Source organism: Mixophyes fleayi, chromosome 3 (assembly GCF_038048845.1).
Source record: "Mixophyes fleayi isolate aMixFle1 chromosome 3, aMixFle1.hap1, whole genome shotgun sequence".
NCBI classification, from domain to species: domain Eukaryota; kingdom Metazoa; phylum Chordata; class Amphibia; order Anura; family Limnodynastidae; genus Mixophyes; species Mixophyes fleayi.
Window position 1 is genome coordinate 228,763,236 of NC_134404.1, and position 15,830 is coordinate 228,779,065.

A 15,830-nucleotide genomic window follows, 5' to 3' on the forward strand; every position below is an offset into this window, starting at 1 on the left:
TAAGAATTGTAACCTAAAAAAACATTTATTGTGTACATTCACATATGAACGGTAATTATGTGCCGTTATACCGTAATTCCATATATTTATTCGGTGTACAATGCATATTACTACATACATTCCTGGCATGTATATTTGTCTGTGTATTAGGGTAGCAAGTCAGTGTCATAGGCATATGAATACATTGTAACAATTCACATCTGAAAATGCAGACTAGATGTTCTACTGTAAATTTAATAACTAATCAAACTAAAAGAAAAAGCAATCAGGCCACGAGGCGAAAGGTCTAGGAAATCGGAAAGACATGTAACTATTTTGTTCTACAAATTATCATTTATTGGCCACACATTTTGGTTACAAAATACAATCATTTGCATTATCAATTTTACCATAGGGCTCTGCCTATAAAGATATGTATTTATATGCATACTTATGTATGTGCAGTGATAAACATACAGTACTACAAGTAGCATCAAGATAGAGATAGAAAAATCGCAGACTAAAACAGACAAATTTGGAAACTCATATATGCAGACAAACTTTTGTCCAGGAAATAGCAGAATGTATTTAATAGATTTTATTTGTTAATGTAAAATCTTCAATTTCACAGACTTTTGTACAGGCTATAATTTAGTATTTTTAGTTATTTCCACTAAAAAGTTGGCATCCTATATGTTTGTTGGATAGTGGTGGCAATAGAGCAGTTATCATATATTGGGGTGGTCATTTACGAAGCAGAAGACATCCGCTGCACAATGCAAAGCCATCATTGGATCCACAATGCGTCGCGATTGACATATCTGTGTCCAGATTACTGACGTGGCGTTTAAGGAGCAAGAGGATGGTGTTTGCGGAGGAGTTGGATGCAATGAAAATGTTCCTAGCACATTTTTCTTTGTTTAAGCCACAAAATAACTTCAGTTTTGCAAAAGCTCAGAGCTGAGTGGGTCTTGTCCTATACATTTATTCAATAAAAGGTTCCAAAGTGGTAAGAGTTTGATCTTCTCTGTGACGTTCTGCACAGTGCGTCTCTTACTACTGGAATCAGAAAAAGTCAGATTTTAACTTATAGATATTTTATACCTAATTTGCAACATTCTCTTACCAATGCATTTTCTTGGTGACACTGTATTTTCTACATAATTTATAAACCACATTATGATTTTCTGTGTAAGAGGAGCAGATTTTTATTATATAACTTTACACTACAGATGCTGTTTACACTGTAGATTCTTTATGATCATTTATGTTACAAACAGGATCATGCACATACTCTGAAACTGCCAAACGACATAAGTGGAAGGCAGTAGATTAAGTGTAGACTTTTGTTATTTTTCTTATTCTCTGACTATGATTATGGTTTTGACTTTCTGAATTTATGTATATTTATGTACGGAACATGTGCCCATTTTTCTGCATGACAATGTGTCTTCTCTCGCTGAAATGTGCCACGTTTCCTGATTGCTCAAGAATAACTAACATATGTTCTGCTTTAGGAGAAATCCGATGCCAGCTCTACGTCATTACAGCTGCGATCCCAAATTGAAGTAAGTACAATAACTAATTAATTTCACCACTCCCTCCCCATCTTCCATCTTTTTTATTATTGTATTATTTGTTGCATACTCTAAGTATTATTTCCCCCACTACTGAGAGAGATTTTTTTTTAATTCATATTTGTTTCTCTATTTAGGATTCTTTTGGATTTAACAGTGCAGTATCTACACCAGAGACTGAAAGAAAGTAAGTCACACATTTTGGTTACAAAATACAAAACAAATAGATGTTTTTATTTGTAATATTATGGAATAATAATGTTATATTTATACTTGATTCTAATTAAATTGCAGTAAATAGACTGGTTACCTGTCATGTGAAGATTTTCAAGAATTACAAAACTTACTAGTGGAGATCTGAATTATGCTTCTATTGACAGATCTGGTTGGCCAGTTTTGACATTTATCCATATGTGGCTAAAGTGTGCTTTCAACCCTCAAAAAATCTGATCAGATTTTTTTTGAGGCAGGACTGAAATTGTAGTTTGATCATCTGCCAAATCAGTTTACTCCTCAAGGCTCTGTTTACATTGTGGCTCTCTGGATCTCTTTTGCTTGTTCACAGTGTAGAGAACGTTAAACTCGAGCGCAGTAGAGAAGCTTCAAACAGTATTTTTGACGCATTGAAATTAGGTTTGCACTAAACTAAATGTAAGTAAGAGCGATTATCTCCGGGATCAATGATCCCTTATACATTTATATTTTAACATAGTAACATAGTTGATGAGGTTGAAAAAAAGACACCAGTCCATCAAGTTCAACCTATTTTGGATCTCCTGCGTTCCCTCTCTTATATTTGAAATTGATCCAGATGAAGCAACCGCCAATCTATTTCAATTGAGTAAAATCCCTCCTGACCCAATATTTCAGTCCTATTTCTCCCTGGAACCTTAATTATACTTCATTTCAATTAACAGTTGTAACCTTGTATACCCTTTTCTGCTAAAAATTTGTCTAACCCTTTCTTAAACAAATAAATTGAATCTGCCATCACAACCGTCCCTGGTAGTGTATTCCATTTTGCACTTGCTGTAAATAACCTCTTCCTTTCCTGGTTGTGAATCTTCCTGTCCTCTAACCTTGGTGTGTATCCGCCGTGTCCTGTGTATAGTACTGGGGCTATACAGTTCCCATGAAAGTTCTCTGTATTGACCCATAATGTATTTGTACATAGTAATCATATCCCTTCTTAGACGCTTCTTATCTAAAGTAAACATGCCTAAACTGGCTAACCTTTCCTCATAACTTAATGACTCCATACCCTTTATCAATTTTGTCGCCCTTCTCTGAACGCTTTCTAGTTCCAAAATGTCTTTTTTATTGATATTAAAAAAAAATTGTTGCAAAAACACTAAGGGCCTCATTTAGAGTCGTGATCAAAACCAGCTAAAGGGTGAAAATTTACACTTGAGCAAACCATTTTGTGATGCAATTGGTGCAAATGCATTTCTTCCATCCAGGGAAAATATTACCTGGTTTGCATGCAACAAACAAATAATGAGCACCTTTATTTCAAACCTGCAATTTAGAGCTGTGCTAGGACGTGCCCCTTCCCAACTCTAAGGGGTATATTTACTAAACTGCGGGTTTGAAAAAGTGGAGATGTTGCCTATAGCGAGCAATCAGATTCTACCTGTCATTTTGTAGAATGTGCTAAATAAATGATAACTAGAATCTGATTGGTTACTATAGGCAACATCTCCACTTTTTCAAACACACAGTTTAGTAAATATACCCCTAACTCTGTCCACCAATTTTAAATTTGTCCCCTCTTTCCTGCAGCACAACAAGGTTCAAAATTGCACCCTTTTAACTGAATTTGCTTCGAGCTCTAAGTCAGGCCCTAAGGCTCAGTCAGAAATGATTGAAGTGCAGTCTGCTGTGAAACAAGGAGTGCCTGATGCTCACAAGGCACAGTATGGCTGGTGTCACATGAGAGCTTTGGAATGGTTCATTTTTCTGACTGCATGCAGTGTCTCCATAGCTGAAGGCTCTGAATGACTATAATGTGTCTCAATGGGAGCTATTCTCCACTACTGTATTTTTGTAGATGGATCACTCCTGTGTTACACATGTTTAAGGCTGACTACACTTTAGGGTACATGTAAATGAGCCATGTGTTGAAATCATTCTGCAGCATGTTTACTTTGGAAACAGCAGGCATATATTCACAACTATGTGTTAAAATCACAATGAAACACTACTCCATGTGGCAGCCTGTATGTGTGTGTGTGTGTGTGTGTGTGTGTGTGTGTCAAATAAATGAAACAAAGCTAAAGCTTTATCTATATTAGGGATGTGCACCGGCGACTTTTGAGGTCTCGTGTTTTGTGTTTTGGATCCGGATTTTCGTTATTTTTGAGGTTCGGATTTGTCTCGCAAAACACTTGACGAAAGGTCTCGGTTCGGATTTAAGGTATTGGATTCGGATTTTTTTTGAAAAAAACATAAAAAGTTTAAAAATCAAGTTTTTGGGCTTATTTTCACTCCTAGGCTATTATTAACCTCAATAACATTCAATAACAAGCATTTCCACTAATTTACAGTGTATTGTGAACACCTCACAATATAGTTATTAGTCCAAAACGTTGCAACAAGGTATCTTTCTGGACTGCGTAGAGGAGTGGGTCACCACAATATATATTAAAAACCCTGAACTTTTATGATTCGCACCAATAATTGTACCTGGACTGCGTAGAGGAGTGGGTCACCACAATATCTTAAAAACCCTGAACTTTTATGATTCGCACCAATAATTGTACCTGGACTGCATAGAGGAGTGGGTCACCACAATATCTATTAAAAACCCTGAACTTTTATGATTCGCACCAATAAATGTACCTGGACTGCGTAGAGGAGTGGGTCACCACAATATATATTAAAAACCCTGAACTTTTATGAATCGCACCAATAAATGTACCTGGACTGCGTAGAGGAGTGGGTCACCACAATATATATTAAAAACCCTGAACTTTTATGATTCGCACCAATAAATGTACCTGGACTGCGTAGAGGAGTGGGTCACCACAATATCTATTAAAAACCCTGAACTTTTATGATTCGCACCAATAAATGTACCTGGACTGCGTAGAGGAGTGGGTCACCACAATATATATTAAAAACCCTGAACTTTTATGATTCGCACCAATAAATGTACCTGGACTGCGTAGAGGAGTGGGTCACCACAATATATATTAAAAACCCTGAACTTTTATGATTCGCACCAATAAATGTATCTGGACTGCGTAGAGGAGTGGGTCACCACAATATCTATTAAAAACCCTGAACTTTTATGATTCGCACCAATAAATGTACCTGGACTGCGTAGAGGAGTGGGTCACCACAATATATATTAAAAACCCTGAACTTTTATGATTCGCACCAATAAATGTACCTGGACTGCGTAGAGGAGTGGGTCACCACAATATATATTAAAAACCCTGAACTTTTATGATTCGCACCAATAAATGTATCTGGACTGCGTAGAGGAGTGGGCACTGGGCACCACAATAAAATATATAAAAAACCTTCAACAGATCTGCATTACACTACACATACGGCTGCTCCTCCATCCTCTCCATCATATACATGTTGGAGTTTTAGCGTGTGACAACCTCTTGTTTTTGATAATGTCAGTGCATTTGGAATATTTTTCAATTTGCCCCACACCACTGAATGTACTTTATCTATGATACGCAATACGCATCTATCTATCTTGACTGCGTAGTGTGGTGGCCCCGGTACACAATTTGGTACCGAGGCCACAATATAATTTAAAAACCCTCCACGTGTCGGAATTCCACCAAACAAGTATCTGGACTGCATAGTGGGGTGGCCCCGGTACCCAATTTGATACCGGGGCCACAATACCTCCTCCAAACATGCTCCAGACAATTCGTCATTGACAGACCCCAGACAGACAGGGTCGTAGTGTTATTGTTTGACTTTGTAAACCCAAAAAAATGTCCCTGTTGCACATAGTCGTGCAATGAAGACTGACTTTTTCATTTAAAGGCACGATCTTTAAAGTGTAGTGTTTGTAAGTCTAAGTCATATTATACTTTTGGTAAAATTGGTTTTTTTTGTTCCTCTTTATGGTAATTAATTAGTAATAGAATTAAAGTAGGAAATAGAATTAAATAGAATTAAAGTAGGAAATAGAGTGGTATAGAGTTGTAGTGTGGTATAGATAGAGTGGTCCACACAATATAATAATAAAACCCTCAACTGGTCTGAATTCCACCAAACAAGTATCTTGACTGCGTAGTGTGGTGGCCCCGGTACACAATTTGGTACCGAGGCCACAATATAATTTAAAAACCCTCCACGTGTCGGAATTCCACCAAACAAGTATCTGGACTGCATAGTGGGGTGGCCCCGGTACCCAATTTGATACCGGGGCCACAATACCTCCTCCAAACATGCTCCAGACAATTCGTCATTGACAGACCCCAGACAGACAGGGTCGTAGTGTTATTGTTTGACTTTGTAAACCCAAAAAAATGTCCCTGTTGCACATAGTCGTGCAATGAAGACTGACTTTTTCATTTAAAGGCACGATCTTTAAAGTGTCAGAAAGAGAGAGAAGACACAGGAGAGGAGAGTTGTAGCTGGGGACCTGGGGTGGAAGCTCCCAGGCTCCCCCAGCATTGCCTGGAAGTCTGAGCGTGGTGACTGAGCCAGGGCAAGGAATGTGTGCCCTGGATGAGGGGGAGAACTCCATGCCACTATAGTGAACCCAAGAGAGAGGGGGACACTGCACATGGAAGAGGCCCTGGAGTGAGGGCTGCTACAAGAGGCATGGTAGCTGTAGTGTCAGATCCTGAGGCTGAGAGTACACAGAGTGACGTGTCAGAGCACAGGAGACATTATCCCCGCAGAGGAGGGATGAGCTGCAGTTGAGAGGTCTGTTGTTGAAATAGGACATGCACACTTTAACAAACCAATCATTTCAGCGACAGGGCCTACCAAACAACTTTGACTGAAATGATTGGTTTGTTTGGGCCCCCACACCAAAAAAGCTATTCATCTCTCCCTGTACAGACTAAACAGGCTCTACTGAGGCAAGATGTCGTCCTCATCCTCAACCTCTGATTCCTCTCCCCCTACAGTGTGTACTTCCTCCTCATCACACATTATCAATTCGTCCCCGCTGGACTCCACAACCACAGGTCCCTCTGTAGTATCTGGAGGGCAGTGCTGTACTTCATTGAGGAATTGATTATTCATTTTTATAAACATCATTTTTTCAACGTTGTGAGGAAGCAACCTCCTTCACCGCTCACTGACCAGGTTCCCCGCTGCACTAAAAACTCTTTCCGAGTACACACTGGAGGGGGGACAACTCAGGTAAAATAGAGCCAGTTTGTACAGGGGCTTCCAAACTGCCTTTTTTTCCTGCCAGTAACAATATGGACTGTCTGACATGTCTACTTGGATGGTGTCAGCAAAGTAATCATCCACAATTTTTTCTATTGTCACAGCATCCAATGCAGCGAGAGTAGACATGTCTGCAATGGTTGGCAGGTCCTTCAGTCCGGACCAGATGTTATCAGCATCCCCGCCAGTGCCTCTTTTGGGAAAACTGAGCTTTTTCCTCGCAGCCATAGATGTGGAAGAAAATGAGGGTGGAGCTGTTGGCATGTCACGGTCCTCTTCAGAGGACAATCTCCTGACCAGCAGGTCTTTGCACCGCTGTAGATTTGTGTCCGCCGGAAACAGAGACACAACATACGCTTTAAACCGAGGATCGAGCACGGTGGCCAGAATGTATTCCTCTCACTTTAAAAGAGTGACCACCCTCGGATCCTGGCAAAGCGTACGAAGGGCTACATCCACAAGAGCTACATGCTTGCTGTAATCGCAATGGCTTACCAGCTCCTCCCTCACTTTCTCCAGCTGCTTCTGCAACAGCCTGATCAGGGGAATGACCTGACTCAAGCTGGCAGTGTCGGAACTGACTTCTCGTGTGGCAAGTTCAAATGGCTGCAGAACCTTGCACAACACGGAAATCAGTCTCCACTGCGCTTGACTCAGGCGCATCCCCACTCCTTTGCCTATGTCGTAGGTGGCTGTGTAGGCCTGAATGGCCTTTTGCTGCTCCTCCATCCTCTGCAGCATATAGAGGGTGGAGTTCCAGCGCGTCACAACCTCTTGTTTGAGGTGATGGCAGGGCAGGTTCAAGCTTTTTTGATGTGCCTCTAGTCTGCGGTAGGCACTGGCTGAATGCCGAAAGTGTCCAGCAATTTTGCGGGCCACCGCAAGCATCTCCTGCACACCCCTGTCACTCTTGAGGTAATGCTGCACCACCAAATTAATGGTGTGGGCAAAACATGGGACGTGCTGGAAATTGCCCATATTTAATGCCCGCACAATGTTACTGGCATTGTCTGACACCACAAATCCCCATGAGAGTCTAAGTGGGGTAAGCCACTGGGAGATAATTTCCCTCATTTTCTCTAATATGTTGTCAGCGTTGTGCCTCTTATTAAAGCCTGTAATGCACAATGTTGCCTGCCTTTGCATGAGCAGCCATTTTGTAGATGCTGCTACTGATGCAGCTGTTGCTGTTGCTGCGGAAGGGGATGCATCTACCCAGTGGGCTGTCACAGTCATATAGTCCTTCGTTTGCCCAGAACCACTTGTCCACATGTCCGTGGTTAAGTGGACAGTGGGTACAACCGCATTTTTAAGAGCACTGAGGACACTTGATCGTACTTCTCTGTACATTTTTGGTATCGCCTGCCTAGTGAAGTGGAATCTCGAGGGGATTTGGTACCGGGGACACAATACCTCCATCAACCCTCTAAATCCCACTCCACTGATGGCGGACACCGGGCGCACGTCTAACACCAACATTGCAGTTACAGCCGCAGTTATACGCTTTGCAATAGGGTGACTACTATCGTATTTGGTGGTCATGGCAAACGACTGTTGGACGGTCAATTGTTTGGTGAAAGACTTAGCGGTCTTACGACTTCCCCTCTGGGAAGATGACCGACTAACAGCAGCAACAGCAGCAGTGGCAGTAGTAGGCGTACCGCTGCAGGATTCCTCGGATGAATCCCGTATTGAGGAGGACTCAGTCTGGCTGCTGACTTGGGCTGCAGGACTGAATCTGATGGAGATTGTGGAGGAAGTTGACGAGGAGGGTGTTGCTGGTGTGTATCCAACTGGACCACGGGATTTAGGTGTCCCTGTACCGATGAGGGTCCTAGCCCCAGTTCCTGAACTAACCACTGAACTATGAAGGTTATTCAGGTGACGTATAAGGGAGGATGTTCCTAGGTGGGCAAGATCCTTACCCCTGCTTATTTGAGCTTTACATAAGCTACATATTGCCATACATTGGTTGTCTGGATTTGGATAAAAATAACTCCAGACCGAAGAGGTGCATTTTTTGGTCTTCTGACCAGGCATGACGATGGGCTTTTTCATCCCATGGACATCAGCTGTTTCCCCCCCTGGTGCCTCATTTACAATAACCACATCACCATCCTCATCATCAAGTTCCTCCACAGCGCCAGCTACATCATCAATAGCCTCCTCCCGAGCCACCTCTTCCCGTACAGTGATGGGAAGGTCAGGCTTGACAACCACCAACACCCTTGGACTCGCCTTGGGGATTTGTGATAATTTCTCTTTAGAAGGCAGAGTTGTTTGCTGTTTTGTTGCTGACAGCATAACTCTCTTCAATTTTTTGTAGGGGGGGGGAGGAGGAGGAGGGCTAAGATCCGTGGGTGAAGCTGAACCACTAGTCATGAACACGGGCCAGGGCCTAAGCCGTTCCTTGCCACTCCGTGTCGTAAATGGCATATTGGCAACTTTACGTTTCTCCTCAGATGATTTTAAGTTTCTCTTTTTGCTACTTTTTCTTAACTTGGGCTTTTTGGATTTTACATGCCCGGTACTACGAGATTGGGCATCGGGCTTGGAAGACGACGTTGATGGCATTTCATCGTCTATGTCATGACTAGTGGCAGCAGCTTCAGCATTAGGAGGAAGTGGGTCTTGATCTTTCCCTACTTTATCCTCCAAATTTTTGGTCTCCATTATATGTAGCACAAGATACTGCAGAATGTGTGAACTTGGTAATATTGCAGTACCAATGGACTTATACTGCTGGATTGGTTTTGCAAATTTGGTTATAATTATTATATATTTTTTTTTTTTTTAATTTTTTTTTTTTTTTTACTTTTTTTTTATTTTTAAAAAACTTGGGAATAGTGGGGAAATAACTATGCCCTTAGAAGCACAGAGCACAGGACACAGCACCACTGGACTGAACAGGACACGGCACAGGACCCAGCAGCACTACGGAACTCAGCAGGACAGAGCACAGGACACAGCACCACTGGACTGATACTGCAGAATGTGTGAACTTGGTAATATTGCAGTACCAATGGACTTATAATGCTGGATTGGTTTTGCAAATTTGGTTATAATTATTATATTTTTTTTTTTTTTTAATTTTTTTTTTTTTTTTACTTTTTTTTTATTTTTAAAAAACTTGGGAATAGTGGGGAAATAACTATGCCCTTAGAAGCACAGAGCACAGGACACAGCACCACTGGACTGAACAGGACATGGCACAGGACCCAGCAGCACTACGGAACTCAGCAGGACAGAGCACAGGACACAGCACCACTGGACTGATACTGCAGAATGTGTAAACTTTGTAATATTGCAGTACCACTGGACTTTTACTGCTGAATGTGTGAACTTGGTAATATTGCAGTACCAATGGGCTTATACTGCAGGATTGGTTGTGAAAATTTTGTGGTAATTAAAAAATATTAAAGTAGTTTTTGGTATTTTTTAAAAAAACTTTTTTTTATTTTTTTAAACACAGGGGAATATTGGGGAAATAACTATGCCCTTAGAAGCACAGAGCACAGGACACAGCACCACTGGACTGAACAGGACACAGCACAGGACCCAGCAGCACCACTGACCTCAGAAGGACAGAGCACAGCACACAGCACCACTGGACTGATACTGCAGAACACAGCACAGCACAGCACAGCACAGCACAGCACAGCACAGCACAGCACTAAACAGCACAGCACAGCACAGCACTAAACAGCACAGAACTAAACAGCACAGAACTAAACAGCACAGAACTAAACAGCACAGAGGACCACCTAACACACCCTCCCTCTACCCTGATCAATGCCCGAGTGAAGATGGCGGCGACTAGCGGGGAATTTATAGGATCCGAGTATCGCGAGATCCGACAACGGGATTATGAGTCAGAGCCTCAGTTTCACTTTTGAATTTGGCGCCAATACCCGGATCTGTCTCGGATCTGACTCGGATCCGCAACGTTCGGGTGGGCTCGGATTTCAGAAATCCGAGTGCGCTCATCCCTAATCTATATTCATTGTAAAATAATAACATAAGTATTCTCCCCCCTCTATTTTAATGGTAGAAACAGATTTAGTTGTAATAACAGCTGCTACTCTGTTTGGATAAGTCTCTGCCCTCTACCAACATTGCACACCCATCAGGTTGTATGGGGAAAATTGGTAGACTGCAGTTTCTAAATGATCGCACAGATTCATAAGCGGATTAGGGTCTGGGCTTTGCTTGTCTCCAGTACTATGTTATTTCATAGTTGCCTACTCTCCCGGAATGTCCAGGAGGCTCCCAAATTTTCAGGAGTTCACCCGGACTCCCGAGAAAGCAGGCAAACCTCTCGGATCTAACTATCTCCGTTGGTGAAGTGGGTAAGGGCGGGGCTAAACGTGTCATCGTGACCCCGCCGCCTGTTGCGATTGGTCGAAATTGTCAAAGATTGACAGGGTCGGGCCTAACAACGTAATTCTCGTGGCTGCGTCCCCTCGACAGACCCCCTCCCGGACAGCTTCTTTGAAAAGTTGCAAGTATGTAGTATTTGTATTGCAAACACTGCAATGTATCTTTTGCTGTATGTTTTGGACTGCAAAAACTGCTGTGATATAAATCTGACTGCACCAGGTTCTCCTCTAAAATTTGTTTATATCTTGTTCCATCTATTTTTCCCAGTCTCTGAAGCAGAGAAACATCACTTTACATGCCATTATGCGTCATAGTAGTTCTAGTGTATTTGGGATGATGCACAGTGTTTTGGATTACACCAAACATAGCACCTAGCATTGGGGTGAAACAGTTTCATGTTGGACTCCTCAGACCACATAATCTTTCTAATATTTGGTATATGTGGGTTTCCCATAGGTTTTTCATGTGAGTTTTCTGCAGCAATAGTTTTCTTATTCTCAGCCTCACAATACAGTGCAGATTTATGAAGTACCTGGTTATTGTTGTGACAAGGAGAGTTTCTCTCATCTCTGCTAGGGATGACTGTAACTCTATCAGTGTTGCCCTTTTCCCATGAATGCTCAGTTTTGAAGGGTGGCCTGTTCCAGAGAAATTCGCAATTGTGCTATATTTTCTCCATCTTTGTAAGATGGATTTCTTAGTACTACAGGGAATATTAAAAGTCTAAATTTTTCTTATATCCTTTCCCTGATTTTCAATACCCTTTTCTTGGAGAAATTTGCCCATAATCTTGTATATCAAGGACAATGCCTCTCAGGCACCTTTTTCAAGGGCTTTTGGTAGTCATTAGGCATTTTCCTTGATATACACAAATATGGGCAGATTTTTCCACATATATGGATATAGAACCCTATTCACATCAATAAAATAAACACTTGTTACTTCCCCATCAATGTCACTGGCTCCTAGTGAATTAATAGAGTGCATTAACAACATTTCTTGTGTATACATGATGGGTGAACTTTATGAAAGACCATACATGTTCTAACCTCACTAGAACATTCCTTTGTAATTAAGGAAATTTGAAGAAAAAAAAACAAGATTGCAACACTCGGAAGCAATATATGTAATGTCCTATCCAAAATAAGGTTCGGTTGTTTAATGAACTTTTTAATTATTGTTCTCCGGGTTCCACAAAAACATTTACAAACAGTATTTACTCTAATATTTTTATTAAATGAGAATTCCAGTAAGTATATACTTAAACATGTTTGACTTGTCACGCTCCAGATATTTTTTTTAAAGGATATTACTTAGAATACAGCAGTCCCAAGTAATCTGTAATCTTCATGGAATGCAAAGTGGAATGTTAAAAAGTATTACTGTAGTTATTAGATTGTCATCTGCAAATTCATTTTTCAAGTCTCTTTAGTTAGAATTATCGACAAGTAGGTAAGTACAGGATTGAAAAACAAAGCAGCAGAAATGTCCATTTAACATAGCACAATTGTTACATATGGAACAAATAAACTGGTTAATGAATAGATGAGTGTTTATGTTGAAGGTACTGAGGGGAAAGGTAACATGTCTCGTCAGTTGCTATTTACCTAAACAGTTGTAAGTTGTTTTTGGTTTTTAAGTGTGTATGGGGTTATGGATGAAAGGTGTGAAGGGAGAGGGAGTCATTATGTGGATAATGGGTCTATCCATGTATTTGTTAAGTCACTTAAGTGACTTATTGAGGAGCAAAACCTCAGGGTCTGCTGGCAACTGGATTTCTATAATTTGTCAGATTGGACCGATGACAGTCTAACAACTGGATAATTATTTTTAAAACTGAAATCTCACCTTCTTCAAACATTTTACTGACCCTCTTCTTTCCTAGCCAGAGCCCTGGGAAAAATGGCTGCATTGAGCAGCCTCTGCAATACAGAACCAGAAAATTGGCCACTGGCAATGGGTGGGGGAAGGGTTGTTAATGCCTTTGTTTGTATGTTACGTTGTATTCTTTAAGCAGAGAAGAGGTGAATTCAACAATGAAGGAGCAGTTTGGTAGGTAGGATGAGAGCCAAGATACGATTGTGTTCTAATGGCAAGATATTCTAATATAATTTATGGATGAGAAATGAGTCGATCGTATCAAATGCAGCAAAGGTCAAGGAGAATTAGAAGCAGATAGTGGCTCTTAGATTAAGCAGTGATAAAATCATTGACTACCTTAGTTATTGCAGCATCTGTGGAGTGTTGGGAATGAAAGTCTGAAGAGGGTCAAATAGGTTGTGTGAGGAAAGGAAGGATGTAAGGCTTCGAGGGGCATGGGAGTTGAGAGTTGGGTGGTTATCAGAATTTGGGTCTGAATTTCTTTTTTTTTTCTTCAGAATACTAATAATTACCATATGCTTGAATAATGGTGGGAAGGGAAAAATTATAGATGTTAGTTAAGGATAGGATGGGGAAAATAGACAGTGAGGACTATGGTTTATTAAGGTTAGGGTTGAGTAAAGAAGTTAAAATCATCCAAGATGATTGTGGGGATGCCAGTTAAAGGATAGGAAATGAGAGAACCAGACTGAGAAATTTTCAAGGAATTGCTGGTATGATCCAAGGGGGCTATTAGTTCACTGCAACACTCAGAGAGAAGTTGAAAATGTTGGTGGTACATACTTCAAACATGACAGAATAGGTGGGAACTTGAATGTTGAATGGGGGGGAAAGAAGGAGTCCAACCCCTCCTCCTTGTATGCTTCCAGAGCTGGCGGTGTAGGTGAATCCACCATGTGATGAGACAGTGTCTGTTTGTTTGAGCCATGTTTCTGTTCTTGTCAGAAGGTTGAGGTTGTTTGAGGTAGAGGTCATCAATGATGGTAATTTTGTTACAGATAGAGCAAGAATTTCATAGAGCATATTTAAAGGATCTTGAAAGTGACAGGAGATAGGTGAGATGTGCTGCTTTTCTATAGTGTGCAGAATAAATATGCATTGTATGGGAGACATGGTGGGAACCAGGATTTTCTGATGTATCAACGGGTGCTAGAAGCAGATAGATTAAACAGTAGACAAGATGATTGTAAGATTTACAAGGTCTTATTTTGTGCTGACAGGTTGAGGATAGTGCAGACAAGGAATGAAGAAAGAAGTTCATAAGAGTGAAAGGAGTGGAGCAGTGAGGTGGTAATATAGATGATGGGGTGTGATGGAGAGTGAAGGATGCTCTGAGTGTAAAGTTCATACCATAGAGGGAAAGTAAGAAAGACAGTTTGTTAAACTTTGTATATTTCATAGGAGCTTGAGGATGAGTGGCAAGGGACTCAGGCAAATAAAAGAAAGTAGAAAAAAATAAAATCAGCAAGTTACTTTGTCCAAGGCACTGAGATGATGATACTTCTTCTGAGTTGTTGCTTGTGGTCCTCAGATGTTCTAAGAGAGGGTTCACATGCTTGTTCCCGGCTTATTCTACTGTTTTGTGTAACACTGATCCACTATCACCTTTTGTAGGAAAAGAGATCACAAATTCATCCATCCATAGCAAATACACCCACTTGACTGATTTGTAAGGTACAGTGTTGCTTACTTAAAATAGAAGGCCAATTTGAGCAAATTGGTCAACAGAGATCTAGGGCCGGCCTGACTAAACAATTGGTAACTTTACACCTTAGAAAAACCATGTTGCATTTGAGGGGGAGTTAAATTTAAAATGTGGGGACAGATCTAGTTTTAGTTATGATAGGTTGTGATTAGTTGTGATAGGGTATGTCCTAGATCAACTTTAAATTTCATTGTAAAAATAAAGCTATCAAGTATTTGTGTGCTACATTAAAAACAGCCAGTATTTAACTTGTGTGCAAAATAATAAACTACTTTGCACCTCATTGTAACATGGTTTGTCCAGGAGAAGATCTACTCATTTTTTGCCTTACTTTGCTTAATGACTCAGGCCCGTAGAGTTGATAACTATCAAGATAGATTGTAGTCATAAAATTTACATCACTGTTCACGGGCCAGAGAGAAAATGGCAAGATATACAAAAGACATACATGAAAATTAATATTATCCAATATTCTAAGGGGGAGATTCAATTGGCGGAGATGTGGCTGCGGGCACCACGCCACGCACATTGTCGGCAATTACAGTAGAAATCTCTTATAGAGGTGCGAGGAAAAATGAGCGGAGATTTCTGTCAAATCTCCGCCGTGAAGTGTCTCGTGGACGTTTTAAAGTCACTTTGTAATTAATTAAATTTCCCCCTAAATATTCTGTCTCCTTGTAATCTTTGAAATTTTTACTACAGTAGAAGACACAACTAGTCACTTTTCTATTGTCTGATCTTGTGTTGATTTATACTTTTGTTTCTCTTGCCCCTTATTTGTTTTTTGTTTTATTTGTATTTTGTTGATTGTATGGTGACTTGTAAAGAATCTGTGATGATGATGATTGAGAATGCTCAGATATGTGAGTTACAGACTGTGAAATGAATCAGGTTGTACAGTTCAGCTATAATTCTTAACCAAGGCAAAC

At 40.7% G+C, this 15,830-nt stretch overlaps 1 protein-coding gene across 6 annotated transcripts in view; it reads left to right on the forward strand.

Moving 5' to 3' along the window:
• The window catches only part of SASH1 (SAM and SH3 domain containing 1), a 191,205-nt gene that overhangs the window by 87,813 nt on the left and 87,562 nt on the right, over window positions 1–15,830 (forward strand). For all 6 annotated transcript variants that reach the window (XM_075203241.1, XM_075203242.1, XM_075203240.1 and 3 more), the window contains exons 3-4: window positions 1,497–1,547; window positions 1,694–1,743. In XM_075203241.1, the coding sequence (XP_075059342.1) occupies window positions 1,497–1,547; window positions 1,694–1,743 (101 nt within the window). The remainder of the gene's footprint in view (window positions 1–1,496; window positions 1,548–1,693; window positions 1,744–15,830) is intronic.